Genomic DNA, 20,865 nt, shown 5'->3' on the forward strand with positions numbered 1-20,865 from the left:
ACTTATAATATTAATGTGTTTCATATATGGCAATAAGGCTAATAACTGCAGACTACATGAAGTCTTTGTTTGTTCTGGGTTAAACCTATAATTTAATTAAACAAGCAGACGTAAACAAGAACTTTTTGTTTGACATTAATGGATAAACAAAGCCCAATGTGTCCGTGTTTGAAGGCCACACTCTGTTTACAGTGAGGAAAAAACAAACCACTGGCCAACTTCATGATCAAGAAAAAAAAAAAATCCACCGCTATCAACGCTGGGAAATGTAGTTTTAGCATATCTTTGGACCGTCGCAGTCGGGAGAACTTCATTTCCCATCGGTCTTTGCGCACTTAGGGTTACACGCTGCTCTCCACCACGCAATCAGAGCGGCTGAAACGATAAATGTGGTTCTTGAGCGACACATAGCTCGCATGGCCCTCCGGTTTGAGGAGTGCAACACCTAAATTCTAGTAAGTGCAGTCAGCTTTCTGTCCACTCCTTTAGTATTGTTTATTCACGTACTGGTTAGTTATTGCTTGCGTGAGTTAGCAGAGCAACTAGCTAACAGGCTAACGTTAACCGTCAGAAGCCGAAGTTGGCAGCTGTTCAGAGTTTGGCTTTAGCACACGGCTGTCGGTCAGTGTCTAAGCTAGACTAGCTGTCTGCTTTAATGAGTGAAGCCTCTTTGCTTCGCCACCCGCTAAAGACCCACGTAGTTATATGGGAACTAAAAGCTGCGCCCTGTTTGTCCTCAGGACACAACTGTCCAATGTCAGCCACCCTAAAATAGACCCCTGTGAAAATCTTCCATTACTGTGACTCAACATTTCCGGGTGCAGCTTGTAAAATAAGTCACGAGGAATGTCCGCCGTCGTACGGTCTACTTGGGTGCTTTTATTTTGAGGACCGTTGTTGTGACTTCCCGTCTAATTGCAGTACTTTCACATAGCTTGGGTTTGGCTAACTGTAGGTAGGTCAGCTAAAATGTGCTGTCATACAGCAGTCACTTAGCTCAGTTTCTGCAGCTCCACATAAGAAACATAAATTAATATCTTTAGGAAGAACTCCCTGCATGCAGCGCTCACTCACCAGTTTCACTTTAGGTGCTGAGTTTATGGTTCTGCTGTCATTAAGCAGGGTTTGTTCGGGACCTTTAATCTGTGGCATCCTTGGGGAAGATAACATTACAGCTAGTGCATGAAGGGACATAGATCAGGGCTGTTTAGTACACAGCATAGATAACCCAGAGTGCCCAGCACGTTTCAGTGCATTTCAGACTGAAAATGGAGCTGAAATTAGTCACTTTACAAGTAAATACTTTGATAATTTATCAGTCTTTCGCTGAAGGAATATTTTTAGGCATGTGTTTAGAAAGAAGGGTGTTGGGTTTTTGTTTCTCTTCTTGTTGTTGAATCTTTAGGTTTTGAGTCCTTGATGGACCCAAATAAGCAGTTTAAATTGGCAACTGTGGATGAGCATTTCATAGATTAAATGATTATTAGGTTAATTAGATTACAATTTAAAGTGCCTTTCTCTGTCTGATCCTGCAGTCTGTGGTTGAACATCACAGCTGAAAGGAGGAGGGCGAAGAGAGGAGGAGGATGATCATGCAGCGCATCCTTACTCATGGGACACCTCGACGGGTGGCGGCGGTGCGCCCACTGCTGCTGGGCATCGCCGTCCCCGAGACCCCAGTAGCATTTTGTTGGCGCGCCCTCCGTCAGTCGCCACCTGGTGGCCAGCGTTGGCTCTCCACTTCGGCCGTCAGCACAGCAGCACACCAACCAAAGCACCAGCCGGCACAGGGGGAGCCGCAGTCTGACACCACGACGCCTCAGACACAGGACAACCCGGGAGAGAAAGCAGCACCTGATCCTGCAGAGGTGGACCCTCTTCAGGACAAGTCCATCGGCCTGTTCCAGAGGTTCAAAAGGACCTTTAAACAGTATGGGAAGGTGATGATCCCTGTGCATCTGGTGACTTCCTCTGTTTGGTTTGGAACCTTCTATTACGCTGCTATGAAGTGAGTGGTGCTCTGCTTAAAATACTTTATTTTGATGTTTATGAAGGACTAAATGTTAAATCTAATTCTGATGTGCCATATCATCAAGAGATTATTATGCTTTTGTTGTTGACTCAGCTACTGTTGCAGTGGGAGGTGCTTTGAGTTTTAAATAATGAGGTCAGTGCATTGTGAGAAATCCTGTGAGCTCAAAGCTCAGGCCTCAGACTGCACCTGTCACAGGCTGGGCAGTAACAAAGTGCCTAGAGATAAAGTTCCACACTGGTACAATGTTGAGTTTTCTGGAGCCACTGTTTTAATGATCGAATGTTTCATAGGTCAGCGTTAAGTTTTGTAACAAACAAAAAACATTGATATGAAAATATGGGCTTTTTTTGCTTCCTCAGGGGTGTGAATGTAGTGCCATTCCTGGAGATGATTGGTCTACCAGAGTCACTAGTTGGCCTTTTAAGAGACTCATCGAGTGGGTATGCGCTGACTGCATATGCCATGTACAAGGTAAATTAATTCCAGACTACGTTTAAATTGACTCCCTGCGGCATACCTGCTTCTTACTTTCAAAGCACTTTATAACCTTGCTCCCCCTTATTTATCTGATCTTCTCCATACGTACTAACCCTGTCGTACACTCCGCTCTTCTTCAGCTTCCCTTCTGTTTGTGCCACCTGCTCACCCGACTCAGAGCCTTTAGTTGTTCTGCCCCAAGACTTTGGAATGCACTTCCACCAGATCTCTGAACTACAAACTCTCGCTCCACTTTTAAATCGCATGTTATGATCGCATTTAACTCATGTAGCGCTCCACTTGTGTTCATTACTTATTTACAGGGTCAGACTACTTTCTTTATGTGAGCTAGTTTGACCTAGCAAGAAACTAGGTCAAACTCTGTTCCCAGTTAGCTCTGGGAACAGGGCGAATCATGGCGCTAATTCGCCCAGTAATGGTACTGGGAACAAAGGTTTTAAACAAGCGTGTCATTATCCCACTCCCACACCAGTCACAACCACTGAACCTGGATCCTTTGTTTGGAGCTGTTCTGTCTCGTTGTACATATGAAAAGCACATACGGTGTATTTAAACTCACTGATGGTTTTTTTTTCTCTCCTACAGATCGCAACCCCTGCTAGATACACGGTGACTCTGGGCGGCACGTCACTGTCCATTCAGTATCTCCGCAAGCACGGCTACTTATCCACACCGCCACCAGTTAAAGAGTACTTCCAGGACAAAATGGAGGAGACGAAGGAGAAACTGACAGAAAAGATGGAGGAGACAAAGGAGAGATTTTCAGAGAAAATTGAGGAGACAAAAGAACGCTTCAATGAGAAAATGGAAGAGACGAAAGACAAGTTCTCTGAGAAACTACAGGAGACCAAAGACAGAGTCTCTGAGGGAAAAGCCTTCTTTCGAAAGAAAAACGATTAGAGAATCATGTCTACAGGTGGTGTCTCTGAAAATATGGTCATGTTGTGATCTCAACATGATGTACTGAGTAATGTGGGAATCAAATGGCAGATGGTACCTCTGAGACTGGAAGGAGGAGAGAGATGCTGCACTATCCCTGTCCTGAAACCCTCCTCACACCTCTGTCATGTTTTCTGTTTAAGTGTCCAGTCGAGTCCCTTTCTGTCTGAACTCTGCCTCCCTGCACTAGACAGCAGCTTAGTGGACTGCTGGCAATGCTACCTTCTGACACTGTCATCTCAGACTGGATTTGCACACACTCAAGTAATCTGTACTCACTCTGTTGGCTGTTTAAAGAGGAGCACTGTTCTTGTTTCTCTTGTCACACCCATCAATACAGAAAGGGGTGGGGGGAGGTCTGGGCTTCAGAGATATGAACAATGTGTCCGTGTAATAACAGCACCTGGAGAGAGCAGTGCTAATCATTGTAGCTGTTAGGGAATAAAACTTGAAGCTCATCTGTGTGTACTAGTCCATTAAAGCCTTTCTCAAGGCTCAGAGTGTCACCTGCTGTCTTTTCTAATGAGAGATAAATAAAAGTTTTCTAATGTATTTTCATTTGATAGCCAAAGCTAATGTGTGACAGCGTTTCAGTGTTCGTGTCACTGTTAGGGCAGTAGTGAGTAAATGTGCAGTGCATAAAGCATGTATGAGCTGCACACACAGTGTCACACATGAACAGCAAGAGGGTCTTCATGACTTTTGCACAACGACACATTGGTTTTGTCAGGAATTCACACAGATGTCCACTGTAAACAACAACAGAATAAAAGTCAAGTGCTAACCAAATGATGTTTGAAACTTGAAGTTTGTGTTTTATGTAATGTGACAGTGTGTTCTCTGTGCTTCAGCTTTCCCTCACAGTCTAAACAGGTTAATTAGTGTTAATTAGTCTTTGTATATAACCAGAGCGTGGATGTGGACATAAATAGTTGCTTCTGCAGTGATTTCCAGTTCTGGCATGTTCCATTAATGGATTAGAGGTAAGATGATGGGATGTCTCTGTACCTAAACTGACTCCATGTCTTACTCGCACTCAGGTTTCCCGGCTATTATCCTTCTGAGCAAATGTTAATCAGTGTTAGATTTTTTTTTCTCTTTTGCTGCATTTTGATAATCGTGTGAGGTGTCATCTGCCTTTTCAGGTTTTACAGAGATTGCAGAAGAGATTAAACATAAAATGTCCCGTGATAGGTAGAAGTGCTTGTGTGAATGAGGCATGTTGTATAGCCAGGACCCTGCAGAAGAGAATGAGTGGATGTAACAGATAATGTAAGCAGGAATAAATAAGTGCTAACAGACAAACATGCAACCACACCAAAAACAGAACCTCCCTCGCACTTCCAATAACGGATGATTTTTTTTGGCACTTTAAGCGTTTTTACATTTCCTTCTTGTTTTTGATTAAACATTAGTGCTAACAAACTTTAATCAAAAATAGGAAGGAAATATAAAAACGCTTAATGTACCAAAAAATCATCCATTATTGCAGCTGCCAGGGATCTCTGTAGCTCAAAAGTTTTGAATGAATTCTGATAAAACTTTGTAGTGTTACAGAGGGGGGACTGTGTTAACAATCCGTTAAACCGTGCCATACATCCAGGCTCTTCAAGGTCAGCAACTTGTTGGTCAAAAGCTTGCAAAAAACAAACCTCAAACTATGATTCTTCAAGTGTTGTTTGTATTGTCAGCAAATAGGAAGTACCATACAGAGATTTAAAATATCACGACACAATGGTCCTCAGCCAGAAAGAGCGGAGAAGTTTAAGGATCTCTGGCTCTTGTTCAAGAGTGAGGAGAGAAGGGAGCAGGAGATCGACAGACAGATTGGTGCTGCAGCTGCAGTGATGTGGATGCTGTCACGGTCCGTCATGGTGATGTCACATTTGAACTCTGACCTCTCCTTCAAGGTCAACAGATTGAGCTCAAGGTCAAGGTGATAATAATGTTTAATAGAGCAATTTAAAATAATTTTTCTTACAGCTGTTTTTGTATTGACAGCAAACATGCATATACAGCAGCGTGGTGGTGCAGTGGTTAGCACTGTTGCCTCACAGCGAGCGGTCATGGGCTCAAAATGCTCTGTGTGGAGTTAGTATGTTCTCCCTGTGTCTGTGGGTTCTCTCTGTCCAGAGACGTCCAGTTAGTGCGGTTAACTGATGATTCTAAATTGGCCCTGTGACAGCGTATTGACCTGTCCAGGGTCTACTGTACATCCAGCACCCCTGTCAACCTGAACTGGATAAGGGGGCTTATAGGGAATTATATACGTGGATTCTAAATATCAAATGATAGTTTTTGTCCAAATATCATGTCACATTTGACCTCTGACCTTATTTCACATCTGCCTTTCTTTCAAGTTGACCGCAAAATATGTTTTATTTTTTAAAGAAAGTGTGTCAGGAGAAAAAGCATGAGCTTCTTAGATAGTTATAAAAAATACCGTATGATAAAATCTGCAATAAGCAAAAAACAAAAAGTAAGGAAATGAGTGTTTGATCGATTATTGTAACAATAAATGTCATACCACTGGGCTGGAAAGCCTATTTATTTGTTTATTAAACTGTGACATTTGTAAGAAAAACGCAGTTTTGTGTTGAGCTGCAAACTTGCCAAACAGTTTTTTCTGTGGATTTTGACTGTTATGTAAAAAGGTCAAATGATTCATATCCAGTTATTTGAAAATCATACATATTTGTGTGATCAGAGTAGACCTCTCCCATGCTACTCTTATCTGATTTTTACTGAAGTGCAAACTTCTTAAAGTAAATTTAAAAAAAAAACACACAAAATGTATATATTAAAAATATAATACTGTTCCATTAAAAATAACTACTGCTCAGAGAGTGAGCTGACTTGGTGGAGGATGTGTTCTCAGAGCGATTCTTCTCTCGTTTAGACAGTCAGTGTGACAGACCACCCAACTTGGTGTTTCCATCACTTCTACAGATTTTAGGATCATTTAACTCAGTCTGCTGGTTTTAAACATTAAACTGAAATGTAGAGAAGTAAAAGGAAACAGGTCCTGCCTATACTGAAAATACAGGCTCTAAAGTACATCCTGAATTCAGCAGAAGTTAAAACCATAGAAGGGGCGTGCACTTGCTAAGATTTCAGTAGATGCTCCCCAGAGATAAAATCCCCAGGCAGGACAACAGGTGGGAAAACGTCCGGTCTGCTCAGTCGGTTACTGTCCACATTCACACCTCACACAGAGAAATCAGTGAGGTCTGAGTATTCTCTCTGCTGTCAGCATCCAGAAATGGTGGGCAGATGCAAATGTCATGCACCAGCCGGCCTCCTTCATTATGAATCAGATCTGCATGGAAATGGAAACGTGTTGCGTGCGTGAGCTGCAGTGACCTCTGCTGTCCAGACTAATGAACAGCTGCTTATGCAGTCCACGGCCCCTCGTATAAACACCTGTTTGTTCTCCCACAGGGACTAAGAAGCGGGGGGCAGAACGAGTCCTCCAATCATTTTAGTGCAAAGACAATCTGTGTTCCTCAGGTGTGAGCCAGTGGCCAAACATGACCCGAGTGTCAAGATGCCTCTGGGAAGCATGAGGTGAAGCACAGGTTAGGAGAGAAAAAGCTGTCCAAGCTGTCAAAAAGTCAATGATTTTTCACCACTTTCCATCTTTTCTCAGCAAAGGTCAGCGAATGTTTTAATGTTATTGACAGAATGTGGGTGCAGTACAAAGTTGCAGTTCGGGTCACATTTGTTGGAACTCTTTGGACTTGAAGCTGTGCTTGTAGTCAGATATAAGCTAAATTATTCTTGCAGGTACGCACTCATTTTCTTTTGTCCACTTGTCTGTCAGCAAGACCATAGAGAACACAAACAGCTCAATCCCATGAAAGTCGGTGAAATGGAGCAAGGGTAATACTTTGTGTCTCTGAGTGATCGTCTTTAACTCTGTGAAGTGTAACCAACCACAGCTGATTAACCTGTAACAAGGCTTAATGCTGCTGTAAGGCAAAATGGATTTCTGCGTGTTATTGTTAGGGAGACTCCGTCCTCAGAGCAAAGACTGTGATCTTAGATACAAGCAGAGGTGATAAAATGTGTAAATGGATATGCTGCTATCGTAAGATCCAGATTTTTAGCTTTGCATTCCATTGAGATTAAAATAACGAGAGATGAAATTGAAAGTTCCTTTATGTGAATTTAAACTTCTTATAAACTCAAAAGCATTCAGCCTCTTTGTGACTGATGCAGAGTGGGAAAGCCCACAGTTGGTATCAAGCACAGGCCAACTGGAGTTTGGCCAATTTGCTCTTTAAAACTTTTTATTGTTTCAGGCTGTTTCATTTCTATTGCTTCCTGTATGAGCTTTTGTTTTGGGTCATGTATGGTGTAATTTTCAGGTGCAATGTTTTTTGCATCTTGGGTTTTCCTCCTTTTTTTCTATTCACTTTAAGGAATCGAGAAAATAGTTCTCTTGATCAGTGTGTTTGCTTTTGAAGTTGTTCTTGTTCTCGATTACTGCATACGATCCGAATGTTTGTGTTCACTCATCTGTCAGTTGTATTTGTATTTTCTTTATTTCTGTTTATAACATCCATCCATCCATTCGCTTCCGCTTGTCCTTTTTCAGGGTCGCGGGGGGCGCTGGAGCCTATCCCAGCTGTCATAGGGCGAGAGGCGGGGTACACCCTGGACAGGTCGCCAGTCTGTCGCAGGGCTAACACACAGGGACAGACAACCATTCGCACTTACATTCATTCGCACATTCACACCTAGTGGCAATTTGGATTATCCAATTAACCTATCCCCACAAGCTGCATGTCTTTGGACGGTGGGAGGAAGCCGGAGTACCCGGAGAGAACCCACGCAAACACGGGGAGAACATGCAAACTCCACACAGAAAGACCCCGGCCTGATGTTGGAATTGAACTCAGGACCTTCTTGCTGTGCGGCAACAGTGCTAACCACCGTGCCACCGTGCTGCCCTGTTTATAACATTTGTTGTGCAATTTCTGCTCCCACCTATACTTATATACTTAAATACTTATAAAATAGTTTGTCACTAGAATTTTACCTCATGCATTCCACCCTGTGCTCATTGACTGTGTGAATGACCTTTCAAGAGTCAGCACTATAATATATATATGAAATATCCTGTCTCAGAGTGATGCAGAAAACTAGTTCATGCATTTATTACTTCCAGGCTGGACTACTGTAATTAATTATTATCAGGATGTCCTAAAAACTCCCTGAAAAACCTTCAGTTATTTCAAAATGCTGCAGCAAGAGTCCTGACAGGGACTAGAAAGAGAGAGCATATTTCTCCTATATTGGCTTCCCTTCATTGGCTTCTTGTTAAATCCAGAATTGAATTCAAAATCTTGCTCCTCACATACAAGGTCTTAAATAATCAGGCCCCATCTTACCTTAATGACCTTGTAGTACCATATCACCCTATTAGAGCACTTCGCTCTCGCACTGCAGGCTTACTTGAGTATTGAGTCTCGGTCGTTGTGTCCTTGGGCAAGACACTTCACCCGTTGCCTACTGGTGTTGGCCAGAGGGGCCGATGGCGCGATATGGCAGCCTCGCCTCTGTCAGTGCGCCCCAGGGTGGCTGTGGCTACATTGTAGCTTGCCATCACCAGTGTGTGAATGTGTGTGTGAATGGGTGGATGACAGGTTGTGTAAAGCGCTTTGGGGTCCTTAGGGACTAGAAAAGCGCTATACAAATACAGGCCATTTACCATTTACCATTTAGTAGAATGGGTGGGAGAGCCTTCAGTTTTCAGGCCCCTCTTCTGTGGAAACAGCTTCCAGTTTGGATTCGGGAGACAGACACTATCTCTACTTTCAAGATTAGGCTTAAAACTTTCCTTTTTGCTAAAGCATATAGTTAGGGCTGGATCAGGTGACCCTGTATCCTCCCTTAGTTATGCTGCAATAGGTGTGAGCTGCTGGGGGATTCCCATGATGCACTGAGTATTTCTTCTTCAGTCACCTTTCTCACTCAACATCTGTTAATAGAGCTCTCTGCTGAATCACACTTGTTATTAACCTCTGTCTCTCTTCTACAGCATGTCTTTTGTCCCGTCTTCCTTCTCTCACCCCAACCGGTCGCAGCAGATGGCCCCGCCCCTCCCTGAGCCTGGTTCTGCTGGAGGTTTCTTCCTGTTAAAAGGGAGTTTTTCCTTCCCACTGTCACCAAAGTGTTTGCTCATAGGGGCTGATGTGATTGTTAGGTTTTCTCTGTGTGTATTATTGTAGGGTCCTTACAATATAATAATAATAATAATAATGGATTGGATTTATATAGCGCTTTTCAAGGCACCCAAAGTGCTTTACAATGCCACTATTCATTCACTCTCACACACTGGTGGAGGCAAGCTACGGTTGTAGCCACAGCTGCCCTGGGGCAGACTGACAGAAGCGAGGCTGCCATATCGCGCCATCGGCCCCTCTGGCCAACACCAGTAGGCGGTAGGGTAAAGTGTCTTGCCCAAGGACACAACGACCAGGACAGAGAGCCCGGGGATCGAACCAGTGACCTTCCAGTTACAGATGCGATTCCCAACCCCCTGAGCCACGCTCGCCCCAAATATATAAAGCGCTTTGAGGCGACTGTTGTTGTGATTTGGTGCTGTATAAATAAAATTGCATTGAATTGAACTGAATGTGTATGTATATGTTTCTCTAAGTATGATAACAAAATATGGCGTCTCAGAAATAATTCTAATAGCTGAACTATATTATAATATTGCAGGAATTTTACCTCAGAGTGTCAAGCGCCTGAAGCCAACTATTGTTGTGAATTTGTGCAATATAAACACAGCTGAAATGAACTGTCACATCATAAGTTGTTACACCCATTAAAGTTCTGTCACCCCAAAATCAAGTTGTATGTTTCCTTTGGTCTGTGGTGCTTTTTATCTATCCAGATTGCTTTGGTGTGATTTGCCCACTTTGGAGATACTGATTGTAGATACGTTTGCCTTCGATAATGTAAATAATGCATATTTCATCAAATATATTGTACTGAGATGAGACAATGCAACAATGTGTTTTACCCACTAACTGTAACATTAATGATGTCTTTCTCTGCTTAGCTGTAATTTTAGCTAGCTGTGTACTCATTTGACAACCAAACCACAGATCTTGATATCCCAAAGAGAGGTATCTAAATGCAGAATCCACCATAGTTGATGCTTCAGTGATGCAAATTGCCAGACGAGTGGACTTGAGGTTTCTGTGGGCCTTTGTGGGCTTTGCTGTCTCAGCAATCCAGCCCGAGTTAACTGTCTCCAAAAGGTTCTGGGTATTTAAATGGGCAACAGACTGCTGTAGTTGTAGCTGAAAGCATTAGTATTCATCAAAGCAGTTTCCAGACAGGAGGTAACATTTAGGCACGTCTTCCTGATAAGGAAAGGAGGAGAAGAGGAAAACTTAGAAAGCAGTTTCCTTCTCCTCTATTTCCTGTCTGAGACTGAAAGCCTGGGAGAGGTTCATAGTCTGAGAATGCATCATGGCTCATCTTTGAAACAAGCAGCAGCTGATGTATGCATGATTTCCTCTGTGACTGCCCTGCATCAGTCTGCCAGCTCTCAAGATGCCTGTTTGTGTCTGTGTGTCATCTGAAGAGAGTGAGTCAGGAGGAAATGTGAACAGCACTGGGATGGGTTGTGCTCCTAGCAGCAGGAGGTTCATGGAGAGGACGGGAGGCGGGGGTCCTGGGCCCACCCTCTCTCTGCACTTGTAAGTGAGGCTAAATGCTTTGAACATTAGCTTTGTTTCACTCTTGCGAATGTTATGACAAGTTGCCAGATGGGCTCCGTCTATAAATAAAACGCTCTCGCTGCTGAAATATAACAGAAACTTATGTTTTATGCATCTCATTACTTTACAGGGCTGAGTGAGTCATTTGCTCCTGGCTCAGGAAGATCTCTGCCAACGATTCTCTAACAAGAAAACAGACGGAAGAAGAGAGAGGATTATGATGTGACCTGAATGTGACCTGCGCTGCATTGGGTAGGGTTAGAATCAGCAGGTTTGAATGACTGGGGTTCAAACTTACCTGAAGATCAGCAGAGGGGCTCTTTCTCCATCCCACCAAAGAAAGAAACAGTTTGTAGAGACATCTCAACATCTCCACTGGACTTTACATTGATCCTCTGAGAGAAAAGGGCTCTGTGTTATGCACCTGACTTTATTCACTCGATTCAAACTTTGTGCTATGATTGAATATCTGTAAAAGTTCTCAGCTGCACTAAGAAGTACTAAGTACTAAGAAGCAAATTCAAACAAATCCATCCTGGCAAGCTATACTGACGAGGTGCTGCTCATCAGCATCTTAGTACGTCTGGGGATTACAAGTCTCATCCTGTGCGGCTCGCTCCATTGCTCACAACTGAAAGAAAATTTGGCCATTTGGTTCACACGTGACCTGTGGAATCATCGAAGTTTTACAATCCTGTACCCTGGAGAACCTTCTATGGGGTATTGCTGGAGGGCGAGGTACACAGCACAAAGGACATCTGGTTCTTTGCGCTGTGTCTATATTTGTCGCATAAAGCTGAGCGCTTTTTCAGTGGGTGTTGGACTCCACAGACATCAGCCAGAGTCAAGAAGGTGTTACATTTGAAAATCCTGTCACAGCTGTTTGTGGCTCATTTACCTGTATCAGAACACGACCTTTATTGTGCTCACTCTTAGTCTGAGCCCATGAAAGGGTTCCTCCCTTTGGGTTTGGTGAGAGTCGCTTTCCCAAGCTAAGGACTTTAAGTGTTGTGGAATCTTGTTCACCTGAAATGGTAAATTGGAGCATGAGATACAGATGCAGTTACTGCTGGTGATGCAGCACCAGAGTATTGTAATAGACCTTTGTTGTGAACTGCTAGTCAGTCTAGCTCAGGGGTGGGCAACTCCAGGCCTCAAGTGCCGTTGTCCAGCAGGTTATAGATGTGTCCTTGATGCAACACAGCTGATTCAAATGGCTAAATTACCTCCTCAACATGTCTTGAAGTTCACCAGAGGCCTGGTAATGAACAGGTGCATAAACCCAGGGGACCTGAGACCTGGAGTTGCCTACCCCTGACCTAGCTTGAAGTAGAATATTGGTATATCTGTAGGAGCTGGCTGAGGATGATTGGGCATCCAATCAGAATGGCTCCTCTTCCTTACTTTGGAAAATTACCAAGCATATCTGACTGGAAGAGCACCTTAAGGTAGATCCAGAACCTACTGGATGGATTACCTAGCAAGAAAAAAACCTGTGGGACTCCCAAGAAATATGGCTACAGAGAGGAATATCTGGAACACCGAGCAAAGGTAAACTGAGACCTGTCAGAACTCTTCTAGGTAATGACTCCTATATACCCAATTAGACATGCTGTGCTGGGATAGACATCAGCAGAGGTTGAGGCGCCTTCATGTGTACAGTTTATCTCTCAACAGCAATTTCATTTTAGTCCAATCACTGTTACTATTGTGGTAAACCACAGTTAGATATGTACTTCATTTATTAGGCTAGCTCAATACTGAAAATGGGTGCATTTGATTCGTTCATCCATATTTACTAAGCATATGCTGCCTAAAGTGAAGCAGGCCAAGCCAAGTTTCAAAATTCAGATAGAACTGAGGTGATTGTACTCAGCCCTAAAAATATTAGAAACAGTGTCTAACCAGAAACTGGATGGTATTGCCTTGGTTACCAATAACACTTTGAGAAACCTTGGAGTGTTGTTTTGTTTTTATTTTGTTGAAACCAGGATATGTCCTTCAACGCACATATTAAACTAGTATGTTTGTTTTTGTCCCATCTCCCTCCTCCCACCCCCAACTAGATGCAGCAGATGGCCTCCCCTCCCTGAGCTTGGTTCTGCTAGAGGTTTCTTCCTGTTAAAAGGGAGTTTTCCTTCCCACTATGGCCAAGTGCTCGCTGACAGGAGGCAGTCTGATTGTTGGGGTTTATTTCTAATATAAAGTGCCTTGCGATAACGGTTTTTATGGTTTGGTGCGATTTGAGATTTTATCATTTGAACTGAATTGAAAGGAAGGAAGGTATAAGACAGAAATCTTAAACCTGCATGTAGCTATCTTTCCCATCTCCAACGGCTGCATGGAGAATCCTTTTAAAAAAAGAAAACAATGAAATAAAAACACTAAAACCAGATGATTTTTTTTTTTGCTTTCACCACCAAGGTTTACCTATGATTGATTTTTAGCTCGACTTTAGTCAAACTTAAACTGAATATAGTTATATTTTTTAAAAAAGAGTAAAAGATGTATCAGACCATGCCGGTGTTTACTTGTCTATACATTTGGAGACTGAAATAAAGCAGACTAGCTGGAAGCTGAATACGAGCTTGTTAAATGATACCAAGTGTATACAATTCGTAAGAAATGAGTATAAAAACTACTGATAATCAAGAGGTGTCCCCAAGTGTTACATGGGATGCATCCAAAGCGGTAATGAGAGGAAAATTGATCATGTGGTCCTCGTTGTGACACAGTGGCTAGGACAGAATTCATTTGCCATTTGTCACTTGCATATATTGTTATTTTGTGTTCTGTTATCCTATAGTCTATCCATAATGCTTTAATGTAAACACAGCACATGTAACCTTGGCTCTACATACTATCCCGGGTCTGTTTGTGGTAGCATTGGTTATATTCATTTCATCTGTGCAAATGTACTTAAAGCTAAATGTCACTTCATCATTAATTGATTTGGATCTTTCATTTGTTTATGTAGTTTGGTTATACTTACCATTGTCTGTTCCTTTGAGCAGGTCCTATTTGTAAAACAGGTATGTGGGAAGGACCGCCCCAGTACTTCCTGATTTTATAGGATATGATGTCACTGATCATGTCAATTGGGTGTAACCAAATGAAGAGATGTTTCTTTTGTGTATAATTGTTTATTTCATTTAAAATAACCCCATGAGTCAGATTAGGTAAAGAGATTGACTTTTCAAACTGTTTAGCTGGGTGAATGAGTTTGTTAGGTGGAAAGATGATTTTATTCTTGTTTCTTTATCTAGACTGTGTTATTTAGTCTACCCTGTTTTCCCAATGGTAGAGGTTAATGAGATCCAGGTGTGAGTGGAATTCTATATAAAGCAGGTGAGATTTTGACTCACGGGTTCTTATGTTTTGTGAAACAACTGTTGAAAGGCGACGCCAGAAAATAAAGAACACTTAAAAGAAACTTGAACAGTCTGCAGATGCTGTCTTCCTATCGCCTCGCATGCTGCTTATGTTATTGTACAAAAGGGTTAGGTTTGTTTATGGGATTTCCTATGCCCCCTGAATGCACCATCGGGGTGCATGTCCGCAACTTTAGTTCAGAGACAAACGGCAGCCAAACAACGGACAGTGTGTGCGTTCATAAGACCGTAAGTCAATGTTTTACTTCACTCAGTTATGTTGGTGTTCAGCCATGAGTGTATTTGATGACTTACCAGCAGTTTCTGCTTCTGTTTAAGTGACGTTATGTACAAGTGGCAGTTTGCTAGCATAACAGATTTGTTTGCTAATTAGCTTCTAGCAGAGAGATTCGTTGTTATAGTGTTGTTGATTCTGTGCTCTGTGTAACAGATGATAAACCGATGTAAAGTTGCCTTCAGTGCATAGTTTTATGCGGTGTGTTGATGCATAATGTCTGACTTTAAGTTTATGTAACCAGGCCACATCCTGGGCCATCTGACCTCAGGAATTCGCATGATAAGGTGGGGCCAGGTTTCACAATGAACACACCCGAAACTCTGGCTGATTTGGACCCACGCACAGTTTCACACCTTGGCTCAGGCGACTAGAGGATCATCAGGGGGTCCTTTTGTCCCTCTGTGGGGGGTTACTCCCACTAGGTTTATATCTGGGACTCTCCACCATTGGACCTTAGAACTGAAGAAGCTTCTCGGATGAGAGGTGAAACGTCTTCAAGCAACTTAAAGAAGTCCAGACGCTTTTCTTTGCAAGCTCCTTTGACTAACCAGGCTGAAGTATAATGTCAGCTTATTTAGTTATATACTGTACTTGAGTACACCTCAGTTGTATCTTTATGTTTATTATGTAATCTGATTCCTAATTGATTTGTATTATTATGCTTTGTCTGCAGAAACCACACACACACACACCCACACACACTCTCTCGCCCAGCTGCGGGCACATTCTCAATTGGAAATACAAAGAATGACAACTTTATTCCTGGACTCTGCCTGTTTGTTCCTCTCACATCTGAACATTTGCAAGTGTTCTGACCCGACACTCTGAAGTGATTGCTGCCAGCTCAGATTTCTTTAATCCTTCGGAAAAATTGGTCCTTCGAGCCGGAGGTGAGCAACTGCTTCAGCCTTATATGTTCAGAATGGAAGACCGATACCCATACAGAGAGTCTGACCGTCCGCACAGACATAGCAAGCTGCCATCATACCTCCAGAACTATGAAGTGGATGACCTCGCTAAGAACCGACTCTCACATGATGATCAGGGCAAGCATTCTACTCATCCTGAAATTCTCCAATATATTCATCATATGAAAGAGGAACACAATCAACTCCGACTAGATGTGCAACGCCTGACAGAATTGATCTCTAGCTCACCTGTACTAGCTCCACAGCATGCCACATCACGGTCTGGACTTTGTGAAGATGGGACGTCAACCACACCTGCCCACACTAGTAAGCTGGTGCCAATCAAAGGTCAGAAGAGCCCACATCAGCCTGAAAGTGCTCCACAGGTGCCATTTGGGGATGAGTCTCAACATCCAAAGGACAGCCAGCATGGCCTGATTGAGGAGCTCACTCACAGTCTAAATGACGCAGATCTTGACAGGGAGCGCAGCGCACAGTCACCATCACCTTCAGTCGACTCATGCCCTGAATCTCAAGATTTTCTTTCACCAATGACACCAGGTGAGATGCTCCCTCCACTTCCAGCGTCAGCAGCAAGGGGACGGTCACCATATCATGCAGAACAAAGAAGGGTTGATGAGGTGTATGCTCGTCGCCACAGGAACTGCAGTCAGCCTGCCACTCCTCCTAGATTGCCAAAGCTAGGGGCCTGCTATGAAGATGATCCATACTACAGACAAGATGACAGGTATCCTACCCCTGGTCACCCAAGCTGCCCTGACAGTCACTCAGACACTTCACACCTCCTCTATTCACCCTGCTCACTCCCCCCCACCCCCAACTGCAGCATCCAATACACACTCAACACAAGGCTCCAGCCTGTCTCTCTCAACCACCCAGGTTAGGAGGGAACTGAGGAGGATTAATGGCAAGAAGGCAGCGGGTCCAGATGGCGTCAGCTCGAGGGTCGTCAGGTCCTGCGCAGACCAACTGTGTGGGGTGATGGAGCACCTCTTCAACCTGAGCCTGAGGTTGGGAAGAGTCCCACAGCTCTGGAAAACCTCCTGTGTTGTACCAGTGCCAAAGACTTCACGCCCCAAGGACCTCAACAGCTACAGGCCGGTGGCTCTGACATCCCACCTGATGAAGACCCTGGAGCGGTTGGTCCTGGCTCAGCTTCGGCGCCTAATAAGCTCATCACTGGACCCACTTCAGTTTGCCTACCAGCCTGGCATTGGAGCGGATGATGCCGTCATTCACCTCCTACATCGTTCCCTCGCTCACCTGGAGACCGCTGGAAGCACTGTGAGAATCATGTTCTTTGATTTCTCCAGTGCCTTCAACACTATTCTTCCCTCGGTTCTAAAGGACAAGCTGGTGAACTCTGGAGTGGACCATCACCTCACTACCTGGATCCTGGACTACCTCACCGACCGACCACAGTATGTGAGGACTCAGGGCTGTGTGTCGGACAGGGTCGTCTGCAGTACGGGGGCCCCACAGGGAACGGTTCTGGCTCCGTTCCTCTTCACCATCTACACTGCAGACTTCTCCCACAATTCCACCCAGTGCTTCCTGCAGAAGTTCTCTGATGACTCTGCAATAGTCGGCCTCATCACTGATGGGGACGACAAGGAGTACAGAGGTCTGACCCAAGACTTTGTGGACTGGTGCCAGCTGAACTACCTCCAGATCAACGCCAGTAAAACCAAGGAACTGGTGGTAGACTTCCGCAGGCACAAGCATTCTCCACTGCAACCACTGAACATCCAAGGTATGGACATTAAGGCTGTGGACAGCTACAGGTACCTTGGTGTTCATCTGAACAATAGACTGGACTGAACTCATAACTCAGACGCCCTCTACAGGAAAGGGCAGAGCAGGCTGTACCTGCTGCGGAGACTCAGGTCGTTTGGAGTGGAGGATGCCCTCTGGACCCAGTGGAGGTGGTGAGTGACAGGAGAACGGCGGCTAAGCTGTCATCCCTGATGGACAACATCTCCCACCCCATGCAGCAGACTGTGACAGCACTGAGCAGCTCCTTCAGTGGGAGACTGCGGCACCCACGGTGTGGGACGGAGAGATTTCGCAGGTCTTTCCTCCCCACTGCTGTCAGACTCCATAATAAAGACTTTAACTGATCAAGCACACACATCCATACATATGCAATAATACTAAGTGCAATAATCCTTTCTGTCATCGTTGTATTTTTACTCAGTTGTATATAGTATTTGTATTTGTATTCTATTTTTATCTTATTGTATATTTATTTTATTTTATTCTACTGTATATAGTATTTTATTTTATTGTATTCTGTACAGTTGTGTACTGTATTTATTCTTATTGTATTCTAATTTTTGCCTCATAACTTTTGCACTGTCCACTCCTGCTGTGACAAAACAAATTTCCCACGTGTGGGACTAATAAAGGTTATCTTATCTTATCTTATGGATATGGGTATCAGGATTCGAGTTATCCGTACAGGCGCTGTGGTAACTATCCAGATGACCGCCGACAGTGTCCACCCGATCGCCTGCAACCAGGTGGGTGCCCTCAGACACCACTCTCTCTCAGCAGAGCCCAACAGATAGAGACTTATCGTGGACCTCAACCAACGATCCCCGACCTTGTGCACGAGGACCCACGTGAGTTTGCAAGATTAAAGTTAGCTCTAGATAACATACTTCCACTTGATGCTCCTGAACACTTCAAGTTCCAGATCTTGACAGATCACCTTAAGTGTGAAGATGCACTACTTGTAGCTGACTCATACAGTAACAGTCCATTCCCATTTGCTGACACCATGAGAGCACTTACAGAAATGTATGGGCAACCTCAACATCTGGCCTTAAAAAGGATTACCAAACTGATGGATGGACCCAACATTAGGAGTGGTGACATCAGAGCCTTCAAGTCTTTCGCACTACAAGTCCGTGCGCTAGTGGGTATGTTACACCAGTTGGGAGAACAAGGTCGGACAGAGTTGAGGTGTGGCTCACACGTATCTCGCCTCTTAGCTAAGCTACCTTATGACCTAAGAGCAAATTTCCAGAGATTTGTCAATCCCATCAACACTCCTATACCAACACTGCTTGATCTGGCTGAATGGCTTGAGTATGAGGTGCGTGTCCAGGTAATTGGAGACCAATATTGTGGCCACTCTGACAGGGAGAGGCAAGTTTCACGAAAGGAGAGACGTCCTGAGCATAAGTTTCAGAAGGCTGCCACCATTCTCCATGGTAGTGAGCCCAGGAGAAAGATGGAAGGTGACATGTCAGCGACACAAGAAAGGCCCAAGAAGTACTGCCCATTCTGTAATACAGTGCAGCATTACCTGAATCAGTGCAGTAACTTCAAACTCTTGTCGAAGGAGCAGAAGACAGGGTGGATCAAGGTGAATAAGAGGTGCTGGCGATGCGCCCGTGATCATCAAGCAGCTATGTGTAACCTCAAAGCCAAGTGTAAACCATGTGGGCGCCGACATCTTGACGTTCTTCATGATGTCAATACCAGCCCAGATGCTACAGCCTCTGGTTCAACCAGTGCACCAGAGGAAAGCACATGCTTAGTAAGTTCCACCTCTGAGACACTGTACGTAGACCGGCAAACCAATAGCAGTCAGGTGCTACTCAAGCTAAGTCGTGTCATCATTAGGAGCAGTACCAAGATGGTTGAAACCTATGCTATACTGGATGATGGATCAGAGCGTACCATACTTCTGCATGAAGCGGCTGATTGCTTGGGGCTGCACGGGGAAGCTGAGGACCTGGCACTCCGCACTGTCCGTCAAGATAGCTGTACCATCCATGGTGCTGCTGTGTCATTCTCCCTTTCTCCTGCCTCACAGCCTAACAAGTCCTTCCAGATCCACCAAGCCTTCACAGCAAAAGAACTTGGCCTAGCACGCCATAGTTACCCTATAAGAGCATTACAGGAGCGGTACCGTCACCTTAAGCACCTGCCACTGCCAGACATAAAGGAAGTACAGCCCCTTCTGCTTATTGGGTCAGATAATCCACATCTTCTCACTCTTGTGGAGCCAGTACGTCTAGGCCCTCCAGGTGGACCTGCAGCTGTGCACACCCGACTTGGATGGACTTTACAGGGTCCATCGAGATTCCTACGTCAGCGGCTAACCCCACAGCAGTGTCTCTTCACCTCTGGGGCCTCACCAGAAGCTGAGCTCTTCAGCCATGTTGAGAGACTCTGGAAGATGGATACCTTGCCATACCGGAGTGAGCGGCTCATTACCAGGTCCCGACAAGACGCTGAGGCCATTCAGAGACTTGAGGAAAGGACAATTCGAGTAACAATTGATGGAGTAAATCGCTACGGCACCCCACTACTGTGGAAGAAGAATCTTTCCCCTCTTCGTGCTACACCAGAGGCAGTTTTGGCCCAGCTTCGTGGTACAGAGAAACGACTTGCCAGAGAACCACAGAAGGCAGCTGCCTACTCTCGGGAAATCCAAAATCTGCTGCAGGCTGGCTTCGTCACAGCTGTTGCACTGGAAGAGGCCGCAGTGAGTAACTGTTCATGGTTTATCCCCCATCACATGGTGCACCACAACGGGAAGGACAGGATAGTGTTCAACTGTTCCTTCACCTACAAGGGTCAGAGCCTGAACGACTGCCTTCTTCCAGGGCCTACACTGGGAGCTAGCCTGTTGGGAGTCCTTCTCAGGTTCAGGGAACACCCAGTTGCCTTCAGCAGTGACATAAAGGGGTTCCCTTTGGGACTACATGCAGTCCGTGCTGCGCTACCTTTGCACTTCAAGATCATGTCCAGAAACACGCTGAGCCAGGAGAGGATGCTCGTCTGTCCATAGAACGTAATTTCTATGTTGACAACTGTTTGCAGAGCCTCCCATCAGAAGGCCAAGCCAAGAAGTTGGTGGATCGCCTGCAGTCTCTCCTCTTGGAGGGTGGATTTGAACTACGACAATGGGCTAGCAATGTCCACACGGTCATCAGCCACCTACCAGTTGAGTCCCAGTCAGAGGGTAGCGTTCTCTGGCTCTCCCAGGAGTCAGCCAATCCTCAAGAGCGCACTCTAGGACTCGTATGGCACTGTA

General features: G+C 44.6%; 1 protein-coding gene and 1 long non-coding RNA gene across 2 annotated transcripts; one reads left to right on the top strand and one right to left on the bottom strand.

Annotated features, from left to right (window-relative positions):
• The first annotated feature begins 316 nt into the window (after positions 1–316).
• Positions 317–4,261, top strand: fam210ab (family with sequence similarity 210 member Ab). The gene is made up of 4 exons (XM_004560062.4): positions 317–455; positions 1,536–2,008; positions 2,395–2,506; positions 3,119–4,261. Exons 2-4 carry the CDS (start codon positions 1,587–1,589, stop codon positions 3,431–3,433), a joined length of 849 nt encoding a protein of 282 aa, XP_004560119.1. The 5' UTR covers positions 317–455; positions 1,536–1,586; the 3' UTR covers positions 3,434–4,261.
• Positions 4,262–11,537: 7,276 nt separating this feature from the next.
• Positions 11,538–14,237, bottom strand: LOC143421199 (uncharacterized). Its single transcript, XR_013100927.1, has 3 exons — positions 14,207–14,237; positions 12,113–12,240; positions 11,538–11,609 (listed from the first exon to the last, which is right to left on the bottom strand). It is a non-coding gene; the product is annotated as an uncharacterized LOC143421199 (long non-coding RNA).
• Positions 14,238–20,865: the final 6,628 nt, after the last annotated feature.

The sequence above is a fragment of the Maylandia zebra genome, linkage group LG11 (assembly GCF_041146795.1).
Source record: "Maylandia zebra isolate NMK-2024a linkage group LG11, Mzebra_GT3a, whole genome shotgun sequence".
NCBI lineage: Eukaryota > Metazoa > Chordata > Actinopteri > Cichliformes > Cichlidae > Maylandia > Maylandia zebra.